Source organism: Pollicipes pollicipes, unplaced genomic scaffold (assembly GCF_011947565.3).
Source record: "Pollicipes pollicipes isolate AB1234 unplaced genomic scaffold, Ppol_2.1 Scaffold_4219;HRSCAF=4965_pilon_pilon_pilon, whole genome shotgun sequence".
In the NCBI taxonomy this organism is placed as follows: Eukaryota; Metazoa; Arthropoda; class Thecostraca; order Pollicipedomorpha; family Pollicipedidae; genus Pollicipes; species Pollicipes pollicipes.
The window spans coordinates 11858907-11876493 of record NW_023596448.1 but is presented as its reverse complement, the minus strand read 5'-3'; the positions used below and the strand labels follow the sequence as shown (position 1 = coordinate 11876493).

At 64.2% G+C, this 17587-nt stretch overlaps 1 protein-coding gene across 1 annotated transcript in view; it reads right to left on the bottom strand.

Annotated features, from left to right (window-relative positions):
* Positions 1-6805: 6805 nt before the first annotated feature.
* LOC119095837 (paternally-expressed gene 3 protein-like) overlaps positions 6806-17587 on the bottom strand; it is a 24684-nt gene continuing 13902 nt past the window's right edge. The window contains exon 3 of the mRNA XM_037218689.1: positions 6806-7237. Coding sequence (XP_037074584.1) covers positions 6806-7237 — 432 coding nt within the window. The remainder of the gene's footprint in view (positions 7238-17587) is intronic.

Below are 17587 nucleotides of genomic sequence, written 5' to 3'. Positions count from 1 at the left end.
ATCTACGGCTTGCGACGTCATTGACACTTGCCTGCGACATCCTTGGTTACGACCTTGCGCATGCGCTGAATTAACGAAGAACAGGGGCCTGTGCTCCAGCATGAATGCTGGGCTGCCACTCACCCCGTAACCATACGGACATCGAGTGTCTGTCGTCACTGGGCGTCTTTTCGTCAGTTTAAATCGACGAAGAGATTGTAACACTCGTCATTACAATGACGACTTGGCCCGATTCCAAGTCAGGATTGTGATGAGTCAGGAGCGCAGGATCAGTCAAATGGTGACTGTAAAGTCTTCGGCCAGCAGCTGTTATGGTTCTTGCACCTGTATACCATGCGTGCTGTCCGCTGCAGACAGATGCACGCGATAATACGCAGGAAAACAAAAGGAACAGAATAATCGGTATTTCTGGGATAGCGCCGCGATGTCTTGAGGCATGGCGCAAGACAATGCCACATCACCCCGTCTTTGGCGGCCGTTACACACATTCAAGTAGGTTTCATTGCATTAGGTACATATACTAGCACTTAAAACATTCTGCGTGCAAAATGGATAGAAATATGGGTTTAAAGAGTTTCAGTATATAAAGGAATCAACAATAAACGCATCAAAACGTTGACCGTTGCAGCAAAATTCCGCGGTTTCAAAGTGGTTTGCTGTTCTGCGGCCGTGCATCCACGAATGCCTACTGAGGTCACTTCTCATTTGCTCCCCTCCCTCACCAGAAGACAGAGCAGACACCACATCTTCGCTCACCAGTGATCACCTTCAGAACACCGCCGGCGTCGGTACCCGGCGTGCTCGGCCGTCGGCGGCCCTGAACCCTCCCGCTGCGCCGGTGTGAGCCCACCACCGGCCGGCCGGCGCCGCTGATTGGCCGAATCGGCCGCCGCTGCCGAGGTCGGCTGTGCGGCAGGGGTCGGGGGTCGGAAACGGTCATCCTGGACCGGGAGGTGTGGGTGTCATTAAGCAACTCGGCCGAGCGAGCTCCCTATGGCCAGACATACATCCGAAACCACATACACAGCTATGGTCGCCGCTAGTTTTTGCTGCCGTAGGAGGCTGGCGTCTCGCTGCCGTAGGAGGCCGGTGTCTCGCTGCCGTAGGAGGCCGGCGTCTCGCTGCCGTAGGAGGCTGGCGTCTCGCTGCCGTGGGAGGCGGGCGTCTCGCTGCCGTGGGAGGCTGGCGTCTCGCTGCCGTAGGAAGCAAGCGTCTCGCTGCCGTAGGAGGCTGGCGTCTCGCTGCCGTGGGAGGCTGGCGTCTCGCTGCCGTAGGAAGCAAGCGTCTCGCTGCCGTAGGAGGCCGGTGTCTCGCTGCCGTGGGAGGCTGGCGTCTCGCTGCCATAGGAGGCTGGCGTCTCGCTGCCGTGGGAGGCTGGCGTCTCGCTGCCGTGGGAGGCTGGCGTCTCGCTGCCGTAGGAGGCTGGCATCTCGCTGCCGTAGGAGGCTGGCGTCTCGCTGCCGTAGGAGGCCGGTGTCTCGCTGCCGTAGGAGGCTGGCGTCTCGCTGCCGTGGGAGGCTGGCGTCTCGCTGCCGTGGGAGACTGGCGTCTCGCTGCCGTAGGAGGCTGGCGTCTCGCTGCCGTAGGAGGCTGGTGCGTCCCCATGGGCGGCAGGGCAGGGGTGCGGCTCTTCGAACCCGCCGCCCGAGGCCGGTGACCTGAGGTGGGCGAGCAGAGGTCAGAGTCGTGACCGATAAGGCGCATATCGGGGTCTTCAATCGGGCCACGCGCCAAGGTACAAACTGCATTTCGTCAGCTGCCCCTTTCCTGTCCCGGCTGGCGCCATTATCGATTTCAGTGTACCAGCTTGCAAAGTGGCAGCTTCTTATCATTTACGGACATGTTTACCAGGTACCCTCGCGGCGGAGCGGGCTCCGCGTGTCTGTTGTGCCTTTTGGCGTGCGGCGGCGCGCGCCACCAGCCGTCACCCGCCTATGCCTAGCCCGAGTGCTGGCCGGCCATCGGACCAGACCCTCCTCCCCTCGCCCCAGGCGCGTCGATTTGTCAAGAGTTTTGGAGTGGGATGGAACAGCCTAGCCTCCCCCGGAATTTATTTTTCTTGCTGGATTTATTTGCTTACCATTTGATTTTTGAACGCCCTGTTCTGTGACAAGCGACATGTTGTCTGCTTAGTTTTGTAACACTTATCAACAAGCACTGTACTTGAATAATGTAGCAGTCATGGCCATGAAATGCCACCAGTAGAAAGCAGGCGCTGTCTGATACTTTTCGTTTTCTTCAATTCTGTAGCATTCAAGCAAAAACTATTGGGGTCCAAACCACCAACATTACGAGGGTGTGAGGGCAAACCAACACTGGACCAGAGCCTTCGCAACAGAACAGGAATCGGCGCCGGTGCCCCTGCTCCGCACTGCCTACGGCCCGGGACCGCCGCCAGGTTGGCCGGGTGACGGCAACAGCGCTGGCACCGCTGGCTCCGAACGTACGGCGGCGGCCCGGCGCTCCGAGCGGCCGGACCCCCGGCGAGCGCCGTGTGTTTTCTGAGCGGCGTTAGCGCATCGGTCCGTGCAGCCGGCGCGGTCGCGGTCAAGCGAGCGCGGCCGAGCCAGCAGGGTCGCCGCGCCGCCGCGCTGTGCCAGCACTTGTGCAAACTTCCGGCGCGGTGTTGGTGTAGCGATCTTGTTGCACCTGATGGATGGCTGAGCGATGGGGCCAGCACGACGCAAACCTTTGCTCATGCATCGGTGAAGTCATGCACCCCACGCGTGCGAGCAGGTGGCCTCCTCTCGAGTCTCGGTCCCCAGTGTTAGTTTGCGTGAGATGCTGAGCATGGCACGGAGTGGTTAGGCATGATTTGCTGATGGTCAGGCATGCTTTCCGTGGGATGTTCCGTTAATTTTGCACGACGCCCACTGCTGTTCAAGTCCACGAAATGCTGGTTGTTTTCCACCTGCCTGGTGGAGGAAATCAGCGCAACTCGCTCGTACTTTAATGTTAAAATTACCAGGCACGCGTCGGTAGCTGTAAACTGAAACCAGGTTCAGCTGTCTTTCATACATCTGTTTCTCCCCTAAACCATCCTTAAGCCGCGAGGCAGCGGGTAGGGTGGGATGGGTCGGAGATAAAGGATGCGCCAGCAGGCGGGGATTGATTCTGGTTTTCTCCAGCGGCGGAGCAGTCGCCTTTTGTGACGGCAGCTGCATGGCACGCGCCGGAGATCTGGCCGCCGTCTATGCTGGGTTGAAGCTGGTCTGTCGGTCGTCTCCACGGCGCGGCCGATCGTTTCACCTTCCTCTCCGACGCGTCTCCGAACGGTGTCGTACCCACGTCCCCCACCATATGCCGTCCCGTCTGTCCGTCGTGTGATAAATTAGGCCTCCCCTGCTTGCGCTTCTCCGTCTCGGCGTCGTGTGGTGAGGTCAGTCACCGTGCACCGTCCGTCTCCCCCTCGTTGGCCGTTCCGCCTTCCCACCGCATGCTATTCTGTCTCTCCTGCCGTGCGCCATCTCGCCTCCCCACCTTTCTCTGCTCCGTCTCCCCATCGTGCACCGTTTCGTCTCCTCACTGTGCCGTTCCGTCTTCCCATCGCGTACCGTTCCGTCTCCCTGCTGTATGCCGTTCTGCCTCCCTATCGTATACCGCACTGTCTTCCCGCTGTGGCCGTACTGTCTATCCGCCGTGCGCCGTTCTATCTACCTATCGTGTACCGCTCCGTCTCCCCACTGTGAGCCGTACTGTCTGTCCGCCGTGTGCCGTTCTGTCTCCCCGTCATGTACCGTTCTGTCCCCCCCCCCCCCCCCCCCCGCCCCCACTGTGTGGCGTTCCGTCTCTCCATCGTGCACTGTTCCGTTTCCCCACTGTGTGCTGTTCTGTCACCCCATCGTGTGCTGTTCTGTCTCCCCATCGCGTACCGTTCCGTCTCCCCGCTGTGTGCTGTTCTGTCTCCCCATCGCGTACCGTTCCGTCTCCCCGCTGTGGGCCGTTCCGTCTCTCCGCCGTGTGCGGGCCGGCTGGCCGTTTGCCCCGCGCGCGGCGCGCCGCTCAGTCGGCGCCGGGCCGCCGCCAGGGCAGGACGCGTGCGCGCGACAGCAGCCCGCCGCCGTGTTCTCCAGTCACGAGAGTCCCATCGTGGTGCCGTGCCTTCTCGCCAGCTGTGCGCCACCTCGTCTCGGTAGTGTGCGTGCACCAACGGAGGTCTCCACCTTGTCTCTCCACTGTGCCGCCGGTGCGAGGGACGGACTGCGCCAGTGCGGCGGGCGACGCGCGCCCGCCTCGTTCTCACGCGCGTGGCGGCGGCGCCGTTGGCGACCGGCTCGTGACCCGGGCGGACGCGGAGAACGATGGTGGCCAAGCCGGCGTGCCAGCCGGGGCCGCCCGACCCCACCGAAAGCCTCATCAATAAATGTGAGTAGTGGGCAGTGTGCGGCCATCGATGACTCCTGGCCGGAGCACTCCCAATTTGGTCTGTGCTCATTTATTTTGCTTTGCGGTCCGCTCTGCCGGTGGGGAGGCCGGGCGCAGTCGCCAACGGTCGCCAATTACACTAATTTTTGCGGGGCTGCAGACCTTGGCGAGGCGAAGTACGCCGCAGACCCGGCGTCGGCCGCCGCGCGCGACAGCGAGCGCTGGACGCCGGCCACTCTCGGGCGGTCTCCCGATAGGATGGCGGGTGCTCGCCGCCGCGCGCGACACGAGCGCGGGACGCCGGCCACTCTCGGCGGTCTCCCGATAGGGTGGCGGTGCGCGCCGCCGCGCGCGACACGAGCGCTGGACGCCGGCCACTCTCGGCGGTCTCCCGATAGGGTGGCGGTGCTCGCCGCCGCGCGCGACACGAGCGCTGGACGCCGGCCACTCTCGGCGGTCTCCCGATAGGGTGGCGGTGCTCGCCGCCGCGCGCGACACGAGCGCTGGACGCCGGCCACTCTCGGCGGTCTCCCGATAGGATGGCGGTGCTCGCCGCCGCGCGCGACACGAGCGCGGGACGCCGGCCACTCTCGGCGGTCTCCCGATAGGGTGGCGGTGCTCGCCGCCGCGCGCGACACGAGCGCTGGACGCCGGCCACTCTCGGCGGTCTCCCGATAGGGTGGCGGTGCTCGCCGCCGCGCGCGACACGAGCGCTGGACGCCGGCCACCCTCGGCGGTCTCCCGATAGGGTGGCGGTGCTCGCCGCCGCGCGCGACACGAGCGCTGGACGCCGGCCACCCTCGGCGGTCTCCCGATAGGGTGGCGGTGCTCGCCGCCGCGCGCGACGCGAGCGCTGGACGCCGGCCACCCTCGGCGGTCTCCCGATAGGGTGGCGGTGCTCTGAGTCGGCCGCCCGGGCCCCCCCCCCCCGGGGGGGGGGGGGGGGGGGGACGCGGCGGACCGTACTCGTCCCTCGAGAGTCTTCCGTGATTGTGGCAGACGGACCTCCTAACGGGAGGATGTGCCTGAGAGCACGCGTGTGCTTCGAATCGTGTGGGGGTCTGGGCGAGTCGTTCGGCAGACTTCGTAGGAGGCGATCCGTGAGTTGAAGGACCACACCCAGCTCAGTGCGCTGATTACGGTGTCGCGGCATGGCACCTTGGCGGTTCGGTTATCGTGCATGTGCTCGGGGAACAGATTGCCGAGCTAATCCGGGGCCAGAGATAGGGACTTCTCATGTGCTGATAACTGAACCGACCGACGTGTAGACCGAGAACAGCCATCGATAAGTTTTACCAAGAAGCGAAAGCTCGGAAGAGCCTGAGCACGATGGCTAAGATTTGAACATGAGGGTTATACCAACACACCCTAGGCCTCGGCAATCTTTGCGCCGAAATGGTGTCGACGTGTCTGGGATTCTGGACAGCACTTGCGCGTTCGTTGCTGGAGGAATCTGCCCCGCGTGCACGCACACTATCCTGTTTAATTTTATACCCGGTTCCGTCGTACTTTTGTCGTCCCTCAATCTCCTGAAACGACGCAGTCCTGGCTGAAACGGGACTAGCGCAGGCAAGCTGGACCGAATGTGAGCCAAATGTGACCTCTTAAGTACCGCCCAGGGCTGCGGCAGTGCATTAGCAGGCGCTAGCTCGCGTGATCACGCCGTCAATGGAAAGTGGAAATTATGCAAATACGCCGCCCTGCCGCTGTCATGTTCTGAGACGCAATGAACTGGTTGTGCGCCACGGACCGGGCGACATTTCCTGGCCGGTGGCTGGCCGCCGGCGGCGCGGCGGCGCTGACCCGGTTGTGGGCGCCCGAGGCGGCCGATCGAAGGTGGTCGAGGCGCTGACCGGACCGGCCGGGACCGGTCTCTCCGCGACCGGGTCACCGTTTCACCGGAACAGCGCGGCGCCGGGTGGGCCCGCCTCCGTCCGGCTCGCCGCCGCTCGCCGCCGCTGCCGCAGCCTCGCCCGATACCAGTGACGTCATCAGCCCGATCTGCGGCGATGATTGGCGCGGGAACGGCGGATGTTCAGCGGTTCGTTTGTTGGGGCGGGCTTTGTTCACAAATTCGTCCTCGGGACAGTGTCGGATGCACACTGTCACGAGGGCGGCGGCGCAATGCCGGCGGCACGGAGCGTGAATGATTGGTTGCAGAGGTGGCTGCTGTTGCACCACTGGTGGTGTGTCATCCGTTGCACTCTGTGACAAATTATGGTATGTTTCATCCGGCCTCCCACAGCGCCCACATTCTCATCGGCGCAGACGAAAGCTGACGCCATGAGAAGGACGGTTGATGAGACTCGACGTCGTCGTCGGTTAGTTTGCCGTTTCTTTCGCGGTCAACTCTGTAACGTCCTGGAACTAATGCTTCGGTCGGGCGTCTGCGCGCGTTTCCTGGGTCTAGGGCGCACGGTCCATTTGTGGGCTTCACTTCTCAAAGCCCGATTTCGGCGTCATCTGCCGCCTGACCCGCCGTCGGTGCCTCCACCCAGCGGTCAGCTACGTCAGCATCACCACCCCCCACGCTCGCCTCCCCCGCCGGCTTCAGCGCGTCTCCACCCTCCACGCTCGCCTCCCCCGCCGGCGTCAGCGCGTCTTCACCCTCCACACTCGCCTCCCCCGCCGGCTTCAGCGCGTTTCCATCCTGGACGCTCGCCTCCCCCGCCGGCTTCAGTGCGTCTCCACCCTCCACGCTGGCCTCCCCCGCCGGCTTCAGCGCGTCTCCACCCTCCACGCTCGCCTCCCCCGCCGGCTTCAGCACGTCTTCCCCCTCCACGCTGGCCTCCCCCGCCGGCTTCAGCGCGTCTCCATCCTGGACGCTCGCCTCCCCCGCCGGCTTCAGCGCGTCTCCACCCTCCACGCTCGCCTCCCCCGCCGGCGTCGGTGCGTCGGCCGGTCGACGCCGGCCCAGCTCTGGCGCGGCCCGCCGGGCCCGCCGGGCCCGCTGTGACGGCTCTGCCCTGTCTGGCGAGGTGCCCATCTCGCGTCGCCCCGCCGGTGGCCGCTCCAGATGCCCGGCGCGTCGGGGGCTCAGCTAGTTTGACTGAATCGAAGTCGGGAAATCGAGACCGCAGGCTCTTGTGTGCTGACGTTGGGCTGTTATTCGGACGTTATTGTCCGTCGCCTGCCTGAATGCTCAGCATTATGTTCTGCTGTGCTGGCATGACACGGTGCTGGGATCGCCATCATGACAGCGGCGCTGGTTCATCTTCGTAACCAATTCTTCGCGGGTGTTGCAGCATCTCATGCCGATGTCAGGAGAGAACCAATAAACCGTTTACGCGCTGCGTACTCGGCATATTAACGTAGCTAGGTACCCGTCGTGCATTCATGTGTCGTATTTAAGGTCATTGGCAGCTTTGTCATGTTATTATCAAGTGTTGATGCCCATGAGCTTTTAATGCTTTGCGTAGCAGATTTATTACGTGTAACCCCCATCCAAGCTGCTCCGATCAGTCCCGACGGCGGCACGGAAGCCCGGCTGGGGTGTCGCCGTGCCGTGCCGTGCCGTGCCGTGCCGTGCCGGTGCCGTGCCGTGCCGTGCCGTGCCGTGCCGTGCCGTGCCGTGCGTGCCATGCCGTGCCGTGCCGCGAGTACCCGACGGCGCCGCCGCTGACCGTTCGCCGCCGCCGCGCACGGGGCTGACCCAGATGCCAGCCGGAGCGCTGGGAGACGGTCGGCCGCCGCGGTCCGACCTAACGGTGCCGTATGGGAGCTGCGGCGGCAGCCTGACCCGCGGCGGCCTGACCGGCGGCCGCCGCCCGGCGCTCGGCTCCCGGCTCCCGGCTCCCGGCACTCGTCTCCCGGCTCCCAGCTCCCGGCTTCCGGCTCCCGGCTCCCAGCTTCCAGCTCCCGGCTCCTGGCTCCCGGCCGACGCGGACTCGTTCAGCCGCCACCGCGCTGCCCTTTGTTCAGAGCCAACACCCGGGCGCCGTTAGGGTGGTGAAGGGTAGCGTGCGGGCGCAGACGCGGCGCGCGGAGGTACGCGAAGTCCGGGGAAGGTCGGCTCTCTGGTGTGGTGCGCTGGGTGCTGCGGGCCGGCTCGAGACGGTGCGATGAGTTGGTCTCCGGAGAGGCCGGCTAGGCTGACCACCTGGCCGGGTGCGAGCCCCGTGACAAGGGCACAGGTCACTTGTTCTTGGCCGGAGCGGATATTGCGTGCTACAGGGACGGCAGGGACTCTGATTAATTTCAATGTAATTAAACTATTGAATTGGTTGATGCGAACGGCAGGCACTTGGCCTGGATCCCAGCCTCTGGGGAGTAAACGGCGCAGTTCGATGAGCCGGATGTTTAGCTTTGAAAACCCGATCGTCACTGGGTGCGTTTTAGCGTCACTTGTGCCCCGGGGCTTCTTCGGAAGCTCGCGGACTAAACGTCGCCTTGCGATGGTTCATCACCTGGAGTGAACTGGTGGCGACCAGCCGCTCGCTAAAAGCGGCACTTCACGACAATCAGGCTGCCGTTCGAGCTTGTGTCGGCTATTACCACTGTCAGCAGAGAGCGTGCGTTCAGCGCGCCCAGCGGAGCGTTCCACCGGCGGCGCGTTCAAAGCTCGCTAACTGGTCGGCGCGCCCATGAAAGCCGCGGCCTCTCCGCTCGCTGTCGCCACTGCCGACGTTTTTGTCGTCGGCGTACGGACGCGTGAAAGTCGTTCGCACCGCTTTCCTCGCGGCCGGTGGGGGACCGTCGTGAGCCTCGGCGCGGCGCGACGGGACCGGGACGGCGGCGCACTGGCGGTGGCTCGTTCCGTCCCGTCCCGATACACTGGCGGTGTATCGTCCCACCTCGAGCCAGGCTGCTCTGGACGTCACAGGCTGCCGGCGGCGCAGCGGCCGACACAGGGCGCCGGCCGGGCGGACCCGCCGCCTTTGAGGTGGGCGATCCGTCCCGATAGGATTCAGCGGGGCAGGTGCTGGCCCCGCCGGAGGTGAAACCGGAGCCGTTCTCGCTCACCTGGTGTCAAAACACGCGGCCAGGTCTCCTTTGCTTTGGAAAGGCGTCTTTTTTAGATAGTAGGCACGATCTGTCGTCAGCAGATGCCCCGCTTCCAAGCGTCGTTTGTTTCCGTGTTTTGCGCCATGGAGGGAGGGTGAATCTTGTTCTGAGTGATCGTGACCGTTGGAGAGACAGAGATGGGGGGGGGGGGGAACACACTGTAGAATTTAAGTCGGTTTTTTCAACACGACTTCCATGGCTTTTCATGCGGGACCCAGGAGTATGCTGGGCTGAGTCTCACTAATGATATGAAAATTTAATTTATACCGTGGGTCGGGGGATCGCTTTAATGCTGGTTGAAAATCTTCTGTGAGGTTTCGTTGAATGCAGACATTTGATGCTCCAGTGTCATGAAGATATGCCGTGGTACGCTCATTGTGTAGTTTGGATACCCTGCGTGCTGTGGGCTCCAGGCGCCCGGCAGCAGAATCAGGGTAGCACTCGGATCCCGAGCTCATTACGAACACCGCCGCGAACACGGGCCGGCCCGTCTCGCTAGGCCCCGCCCAGTCGCGCTCGGATCCTTAGCTCATTACGAACACCGCCGCGAACACCAGCCGGCCCGTGTCGCTAGGCCCCGCCCAGTCGCACTCGGATCCTTAGCTCATTACGAACACCGCCGCGAACACCAGCCGGCCCGTCTCGCTAGGCCCCGCCCACTCGCGCTCGGATCCTCAGCTCATTACGAACACCGCCGCGAACAACGGCCGGCCCGTCTGGCCGGGCCCCGCCCAGTCGCGCTCGGATCCTCAGCTCTTTACGAACACCGGCCGGCCCGTCTGGCCAGGCCCCGCCCAGTCGCGCTCGCAATGGTGCGAGACCAACACCGAAGATAAACATGCCTTGACCGACTCGTAGAACCAGCTGAGCTGCCTTCCGGGAACATTCACTCGGCCCTAACGCCGGGGAAAGTGGTAGTGGAGCACCGCTCGCGTGTTACACAAATTTGTAGCGCATGCTTGGGACGGTGCCGTCAACACCAAACACCGCCATATGCCTGAGATTGGCAGGCAGATGGATGAGCGGTCTGCAGGCGGCGTCGCTGGCGGGATCTTAACATGTCACACACACGTCCCTGTGTCGCGTTCGTGCGGAACGTGATCAATGGACGCGCCTGTACGTGGCGAGCCCGGCGAACACGCGCATCGGCCGGACCCCGGTTCGCCGCACGGACCGGATGCGGGTCACCAGATCCGGTCTGGGTCGTGGATCAAGATAAGAATCGGGATGAGATCAGGATCGTGGATCAGGGACAGGATGGGGATCGAATCAGGATCGTGGATCAGGAGTAGGATCGGGGTCAGGATCGGGATCGGGATGGGATCAGGGACAGGATCGGGATCAGGATCGTGGATCAGGGACAGGATCGGGATCGGGATCAGGATCGCGGGGGCGTCAGATGGGGATGACGCGACACACATCACCCATCGGGTTCCACCACTGCAGCAGTGCAGGGCGTGGCATTGCTCGTGTTCGCGTCAGGCGTGGGCGGGAAGAGGAAGTGTGTGTAAGGGGGGGGGGGGGGGGGGAGGAGGAATGTGGCCGTGAACGCGCGCTGGGACGGCGAGTCCAGCCAGCGTTGGCTGCCGGCTCCGCCCTGTCTGCCGGCGCCGGTGGTGAACAACTGGACGTGACCACCTCTGAAGGACTCTCCCGGCTGGTATAACGCCAGAGGGCTGGTGTTCCGCTGACCTGTCGACCCAGCTGGGGATCCGCACTCACACATGGCTTCTTGTCGGCGACCGTGCAGGCTCTGAGCTTAAGGTGCAGCATGTGGTGACGGACCCGGCGCCTCGCCTCTGGAGGCCCGCCGGTACTGGCCGGGTCTCCAGAGACGAGGCGCTCCGCCCCTCCACCGCGCCCCGACCCCGGACGGCGGCGCGCCGCGCTCGCGGGTCGTGCGGGGCGGCTTCACCCGGGATCCTCGTGGGTCGCGGGGTGCAGAGTCCAGTCCGTCTCCGCACGGGCGCGGGTCGGTTAGTACGACGTATCCTTCGGCAGCCGAGCGACCCTCGCCACATCCCTCTTACTCTGTCGCTCAGGCTAGACGCTTTGCACCATGAACACCACGGTGTACGTATCACACTGTACGTGTGACGTTAGGCGCGTTACGTAGCACGCCACACGCCTCGCAGTGACACCTCACGCATGCACTTCACAATCACTTCCCGTCACATTCTTCACACGCCAGGCTCCTCACAGCGCGCGGCGCGTGTTCCGATTCCGGCGCACCTGTCCGGACGCGGCGCTCACGCGCTGTCGTGTTGCAGCCGGCCGGCAGGGCGTGCGGCCGCTCCAGGTGTCATGATGACCCCTGCACGCAGCTGTGTCGCCGGCAGGTGGAGCCGGGCCGCCGCGCTCCGGCCGCTCGCCGGGGCCGCCGCGCGCTGGTGGCGACGGCGGCGCGTGCTGATGGGCAGGCCCATCGCAATATGGTGTCTGTTGGCGGCAGGGCGGATTCGACGTGGTTTGTGACCGCGCGCTGTATAGGGCGCCCCGGGCGGTGCGGATGTTCGTTAACAGTCGTGTCCGTTGGTTACAAATCGATGTCGCCCGCCGCTAAGTACGGCTGATGATGCACCAGCCGGGCGTGGGCGCCGCCGATTAATTTGATGAGGCAATCGATTCGTGTCATCACCTGGCCGGGCCACCTGCCGTGGCCCGGCTCAGGCGGCGGACATTTTTTGCGGAATGGAATTGCATTACGTGAATGGGACACGCGTTTTGATAATTGGCTACGATGCGTACCTCATATGTCAGGATTAAGGAAATTATGGGATATGAACCGATCTGTGAAATGCGTAGGTGTAGGGAACACCTATTCGAGTCGACTCCATTTATCGTAATGACCGCGCGCAATGCTTTTCTCTGGAGCTGTAAATGGCTTCAACGCCGCGTTGGAGCTCCTGATTCCGCGTTACCGCGATCCTGGTACGCCGCGTTGAGATTGGCCAGACCACCCGCCCCGTCGGCCAGCTGCACGTGCCTGGACTGGGCCGTCTGCGCCTCCGCTCCCTCCGGCTGCCCGTCAGTCCTGGTCCGACTGCCGTTCAGCGACTCTGGACTCATGCGACGGGGCCTGTTGTGCCGCTTCGGCCGCCTGTCCGCTTCCCGGTGGCGGCGGCGGCGGCGGCGCGCGCCTACTGTGCCAGGGCCGACCTCCTGTGACCCTCCGTCTGACGGCCAGTGTTCACACAGGCTGGCCGCCGCGCCCGCCGCGGGGCCGGCGCTGGACACGGCGGCTCGTCGCCGGTCACAGGTCGGTGCGCACTGGTGCAGGCGGCGCCGCGATGTCGCCGCGATGGCACGTCGCTGCAGTGGACGCTGGACGGGGGTGTTGGTTGGGCACCAAGTCCGGCGCAGGACGTCGAAGGGTTAGCGTCGCACGGCGTGTCCGGTCCCGAGCGTTCTGTTCAACACCGGCCGTCGCCAGTCTCCGACGCTGTTATCACAGTCAGACGCTGTCACCGCAGCGTTGGATCCTGGTGCTCAACAGCGGGCCCACTGCTGGCCATGTCGCGTTAGTGGTACAGGAGGCTGGTGTCGCGGATGCCCGCCTCTTGCCCGGTACCCCGCACCTCGGCACCGGCTCTCCGCTGGCAGCGGGCCCACTGCTGGCCATGTCGCGTTAGTGGTACAGGACGCTGGTGTCGCGGATGCCCGCCTCTTACCCGGTACCCCCCGCACCCCGCACCGGCTCTCCGCTGGCAGCGGGCCGCGCGCGGTGCTTGCTTGGAACACTGATCGGGGAACCGCACTGCCGTCCGTGACGTCATCGGTATCTGCCGGTGCGAGGAGGCCGACTGAAGTGCCCCGGATCGATTAAGCTGCGTTCGTCTAACGCTGTGGGGCGCGCGGCAGGGCAGCCATGCGTGGCAGTGATAGGATGAATGCCGCCGCCGCAGATCGTGTGCGATGACGTCACTTTTTACATCCCTTCTGACCGATACGGACGATAGTCGCGATTGCTCGTCGCGTCTCGATTTCATCGCGTGAGCTCACTGATAGATGAAGTGGGCTTCTTGCAAGTGCATTCCTCGACCCACCGATAAGGGAATCTGTGTCGAACGAGCGTGACTAACGACTCTGTCTTCACGCGATAGACGCTTACCTCACACCAGATAAACATTCGGGGCCTCCGATGATATAGGTTCAGCCGGCGCCGCGCTTCGTCTCTGAACGATGTGGGGACGACGGGCGCGCTGATGTCACTGACTGGCGGGAGACCGGCGGACAAGGTCGGGATTGGGGCTGGACCGCACGGCGTTGAGACTCCATACGTCGCGGAGCTAAAGTACTTCCCGCCTTCATCCAGTGTCTGTCCAGTTCCGTCCACTTGTCAGCTCCTCCGGTGGGTGTGAAGACACGCGCGGATGGTCGAGCTCGTGCGCCGCACTGACCTGTAGCGTAGCGGGACGATGTTCTGCAATTCTTTTTTACGTGTTTGTAATGATGGGTATGTTACGAAGTGAGTCGATGTTAATCGGAAAAGAAAGAGAGCGTGTCACCCGCTGCCGTAACTGCGGCATGATCTCTGCATCTGTGGCGGCCTCGCCACGTCTGCCGGTCTCTTCGAGCTGTCCGTCGCCGCTCTGTCACAGTCTGGCGTCGCCGGCCGTCCCGTCCCCGTCACGTGACGCCACCTCGTCAGACGGCCGCCGCCTGGTGACGGTGTCAACGCGCGGTCGTGACGGTGCCACCGGCGCGTCGTGACGGCTCGGCTTGCGTCCGCCGTCGGCAGAGTCGTCGCCGCCCCGCGTCTGGCGGCTGGCTAGCGAGCTTGTGTGGAGCGTCCGCCGTCGGCAAGTCGACACGCCGCCCCGCGCGTCTGGCGGGCTGGCTAGCGAGCTTGTGTGGAGCGTCCGCCGTCGGCAAACTCGACACGCCGCCCCGCGCGTCTGGCGGGCTGGCTAGCGAGCTTGTGTGGAGCGTCCGCCGTCGGCAGAGTCGTCACGCAGCCCCGCGCGTCCGGCGGGCCGGCGAGGTGCAGTTGGAAGCGCGGCTGGCTAGCGAGCTTGTGTGGAGCGTCCGCCGTCGGCAGAGTCGTCACGCCCGCCCCGCGCGTCTGGCGGGCCGGCCGGGCGCAGTTAGAAGCGCGACCGGCTATCGAGTTTGTGTGAGTCGCGGAACGGGTCCGAATCTCGCCGTTTCGGTTCAATCACGGTCAGCTGGAGATCGGTTCGCGCGGACGTCACCGTGCCGCGCCAAGCGTCCGCCTAGGTAGTAGTAACGGCCCCGGATCCAGCTGAGCTAACGGAGGGCCCATTTATGATGGATAACGAATCGCCTATGACTGATGACGTCTCGGCGGTCCTTCGCTGAGTCACTGACCGACGCGTCGCGCGATGGTCACGTGACCGCGGCGCCAGTGTTTGGGCCGCTGTCGCGCGCTGCTAGTGGACATCGTGGCGTCTTACCTGCGGCTTGAGCATGGTCAGCTTGTGTATGACGGAGGGTGGCGCGGGAGCGAACTTCGGCCGACCGTGCAGGGCGTGACGGACGAGCCAGAAAAAAGGATTGGACGAGGGAAAAGTGCACACTATATGGGGATCAAGGCCTGGTCCTCGATACCATCTCTGTGTATTGGTGTTGTGACTCTACTCCAGTTTGGACGGCGAGGCCTTCCCCAAATTTGTCTTCATTACTGTTCGCGTTGCTTGGTAATTGTTTATGGTTGCAAGTGCCCTCGCTACAAAGCGTTCTTACCGCATGAAGCGCAATGTAGTTGAGCATAATCCTGTATAATTACCGAGACGATTTTTATAACGGACTGCAAATTGCATCGCGTAATTACCTCATTTGTGCCATGCCCCGGTGCCGTCCCAGGCGGTCGTGGAAGCATGAGAACCGCCGTGGTTGCCCGATTGCAGGTCATCACACTCGGCCCCCCGGACGGGTGTTGTGATCCTGTGACCTGCGCGTCTGTGGGCTGGACGCCCTCGTGCCCTTGCTGGCCGGGCGGCGTGACGTGTCGTCCCCTGGCCGCCGCGGCTCGGGGCTGAGGAGTACCCGGGCGAGGGGTCTGCTGTGACGGGGACGCTCGTGCGGGAGACAGCCAGCTGCGAGGATGTCCCCAGAGTTCGCCGCCGAGCTCTCGAAGTGGGTGCGTTCGAGCCTGCAGTGGGGTGGTGCGCCTCACTGCGCTCGATGCCCTGCTGGCTGTGCTGACCTCGACGCCGACCCAGTGCAGCATTATCACGCCTGCCCGTCACCCAGACCACAAGGTCGCGTCCCAAGCGACTGTAAGCATCACCGGTCCGTCACCGTTCAACCGCCGGCGGCTGTTGACCCGCCCTTGACCCTGCTCCCGCGCGCCGGCCTGACCTGCCGTCCGACCCGGTGCTGGCCTTGACCCGGGACGTGTCTGTCTGGCCGCCGTGGGAGCGCTCCCGTCGGCCGGCCGGCAGCGGCGCGGTCTGTGACCCTCCGGGCCGCTCCGGACCTGGGAACGGCTGCGGGCCGGCTGCAGCCGACAGCGGCCGGCGGGGCCGGGATGACGCGGTGTGGCTCGGCGGCTCCGGAGCGGGAGGGCGGGCGTGGAGAGGACTGGACATGGCTCGGCGGCTCCGGAGCGAGAGGGCGGGTGTGGAGAGGACTGGACATGGCTCGGCGGCCCGGAGCGGGAGGGCGGGTGAGAAGGACTCGACAGGGCTCGACGGCTCCAGAACGGGAGGGCGGGTGTGGAGAGGACTGGACATGGCTCGGCGGCTCCGGAGCGGGAGGGCGGGTGTGGGGAGGACTGGACATGGCTCGGCGGCTCCGGAGCGGGAGGGCGGGTGTGGGGAGGACTGGACATGGCTCGGCGGCTCCGGAGCGGGAGGGCGGGTGTGAGAGGACTGGACATGGCTCGGCGGCTCCGGAGCGGGAGGGCGGGTGGGGAGGACTGGACATGGCTCGGCGGCTCCAGCGGGAGGGCGGGTGTGGGAGGACTGGACATGGCTCGGCGGCTCCGGAGCGGGAGCGGGTGTGGAGAGGACTGGACATGGCTCGGCGGCTCCGGAGCGGGAGGGCGGGTGTGGAGAGGACTGGACATGGCTCGGCGGCTCCGGAGCGGGAGGGCGGGAGTGGGGAGGACTCGACCTGGCTCGACAGCTCCAGGGCAGGCGGGCTGGCGTGACGGTGGTGCGGAGGTCTTTTCCGCTGGGTTGCGCGGAGGGCGGTGATCGGCGGCGCCCTAGCGTCGGGACGACCCGCGGGACACGACAGCGGTCCATGCGGTGTGGGGGCTGGACAATCCTCGGCAGCATGGCCGGCCAGACGACCGACCGTCTGACCTTGGTCGGGTTTAACGTTCCGTACTCCGCTGTTGGCGGTGGTTTGTGGCTCCGCGCTCTTAGTGCGGATTGGCGTTTCCCGCCTGTGGTGTCTCACAAATTATCGCGAAGCTTGACACGTGATTCCAATCGGCACCTAACCAGCATTGTCCTCAAACAGTATCCGCGCAGTGGGTCGAATGTGTTTGTGCGGGTTTTATCGGTACGTATCTTGGTCGTCCTGAATTGTAACAAAACACCATAAAACTGAGGGCCAACTAACCAGGCCATTTCACCAGTGCCCATTGTGTCTCTCGGGTACGCATTGTCCACTTTGAAGTGTCGGAACAGGCTCTAAAATATCTCATCCGAGCTTCACCGGAGGGGCCTGTGGAGCTCGATCGTCCGCCCGTGTCTAACGTCCCATTCTCTGTCCGTTCCAGGTGAGTACCCGGCGCGTGCGACTGCGCAGCCCGTCGCCGCGGGAGAACGGGTGGCCGACAGCCTCCGGCCGTCACGGTACCGTGTGTGACGCCGACAGGGCGGCCGCGGCGGGACGATTTCGCCTTGGCCTGCGCACATTTGAAGCCGAGTCATGCAGTGTTGATGCGAGGTACCGGCACGTGAAGCCAAGTCATGCAGTGTTGATGCGAGGTACCGGCACGCTCGCCGGATGAAACTGCTGCGGGAAGGAGGGTAACGGCGCCAGGCTGTAGCGGCGGATGGCTAGGGAGCTCTTGCAGACGGTTGTGCCGCTTCTGGTACGATAGGTTGATGCGCAGTGACTGGGTGTGGGAGAACGCTTTTGAAGTGTCCCGTGAAGCTCCATCGTCACATTGTCACCAGTCGCAGTCCGGTGAGCAGTGCTGAAGTCTGTTGGTGATCGTTCAGCCATCAGCGCTGCACCACGCTGGAGGCTGCCTGCCGGCGGTCGTCCGCCACGGTGATGCTCTGTTGGCCCTCGG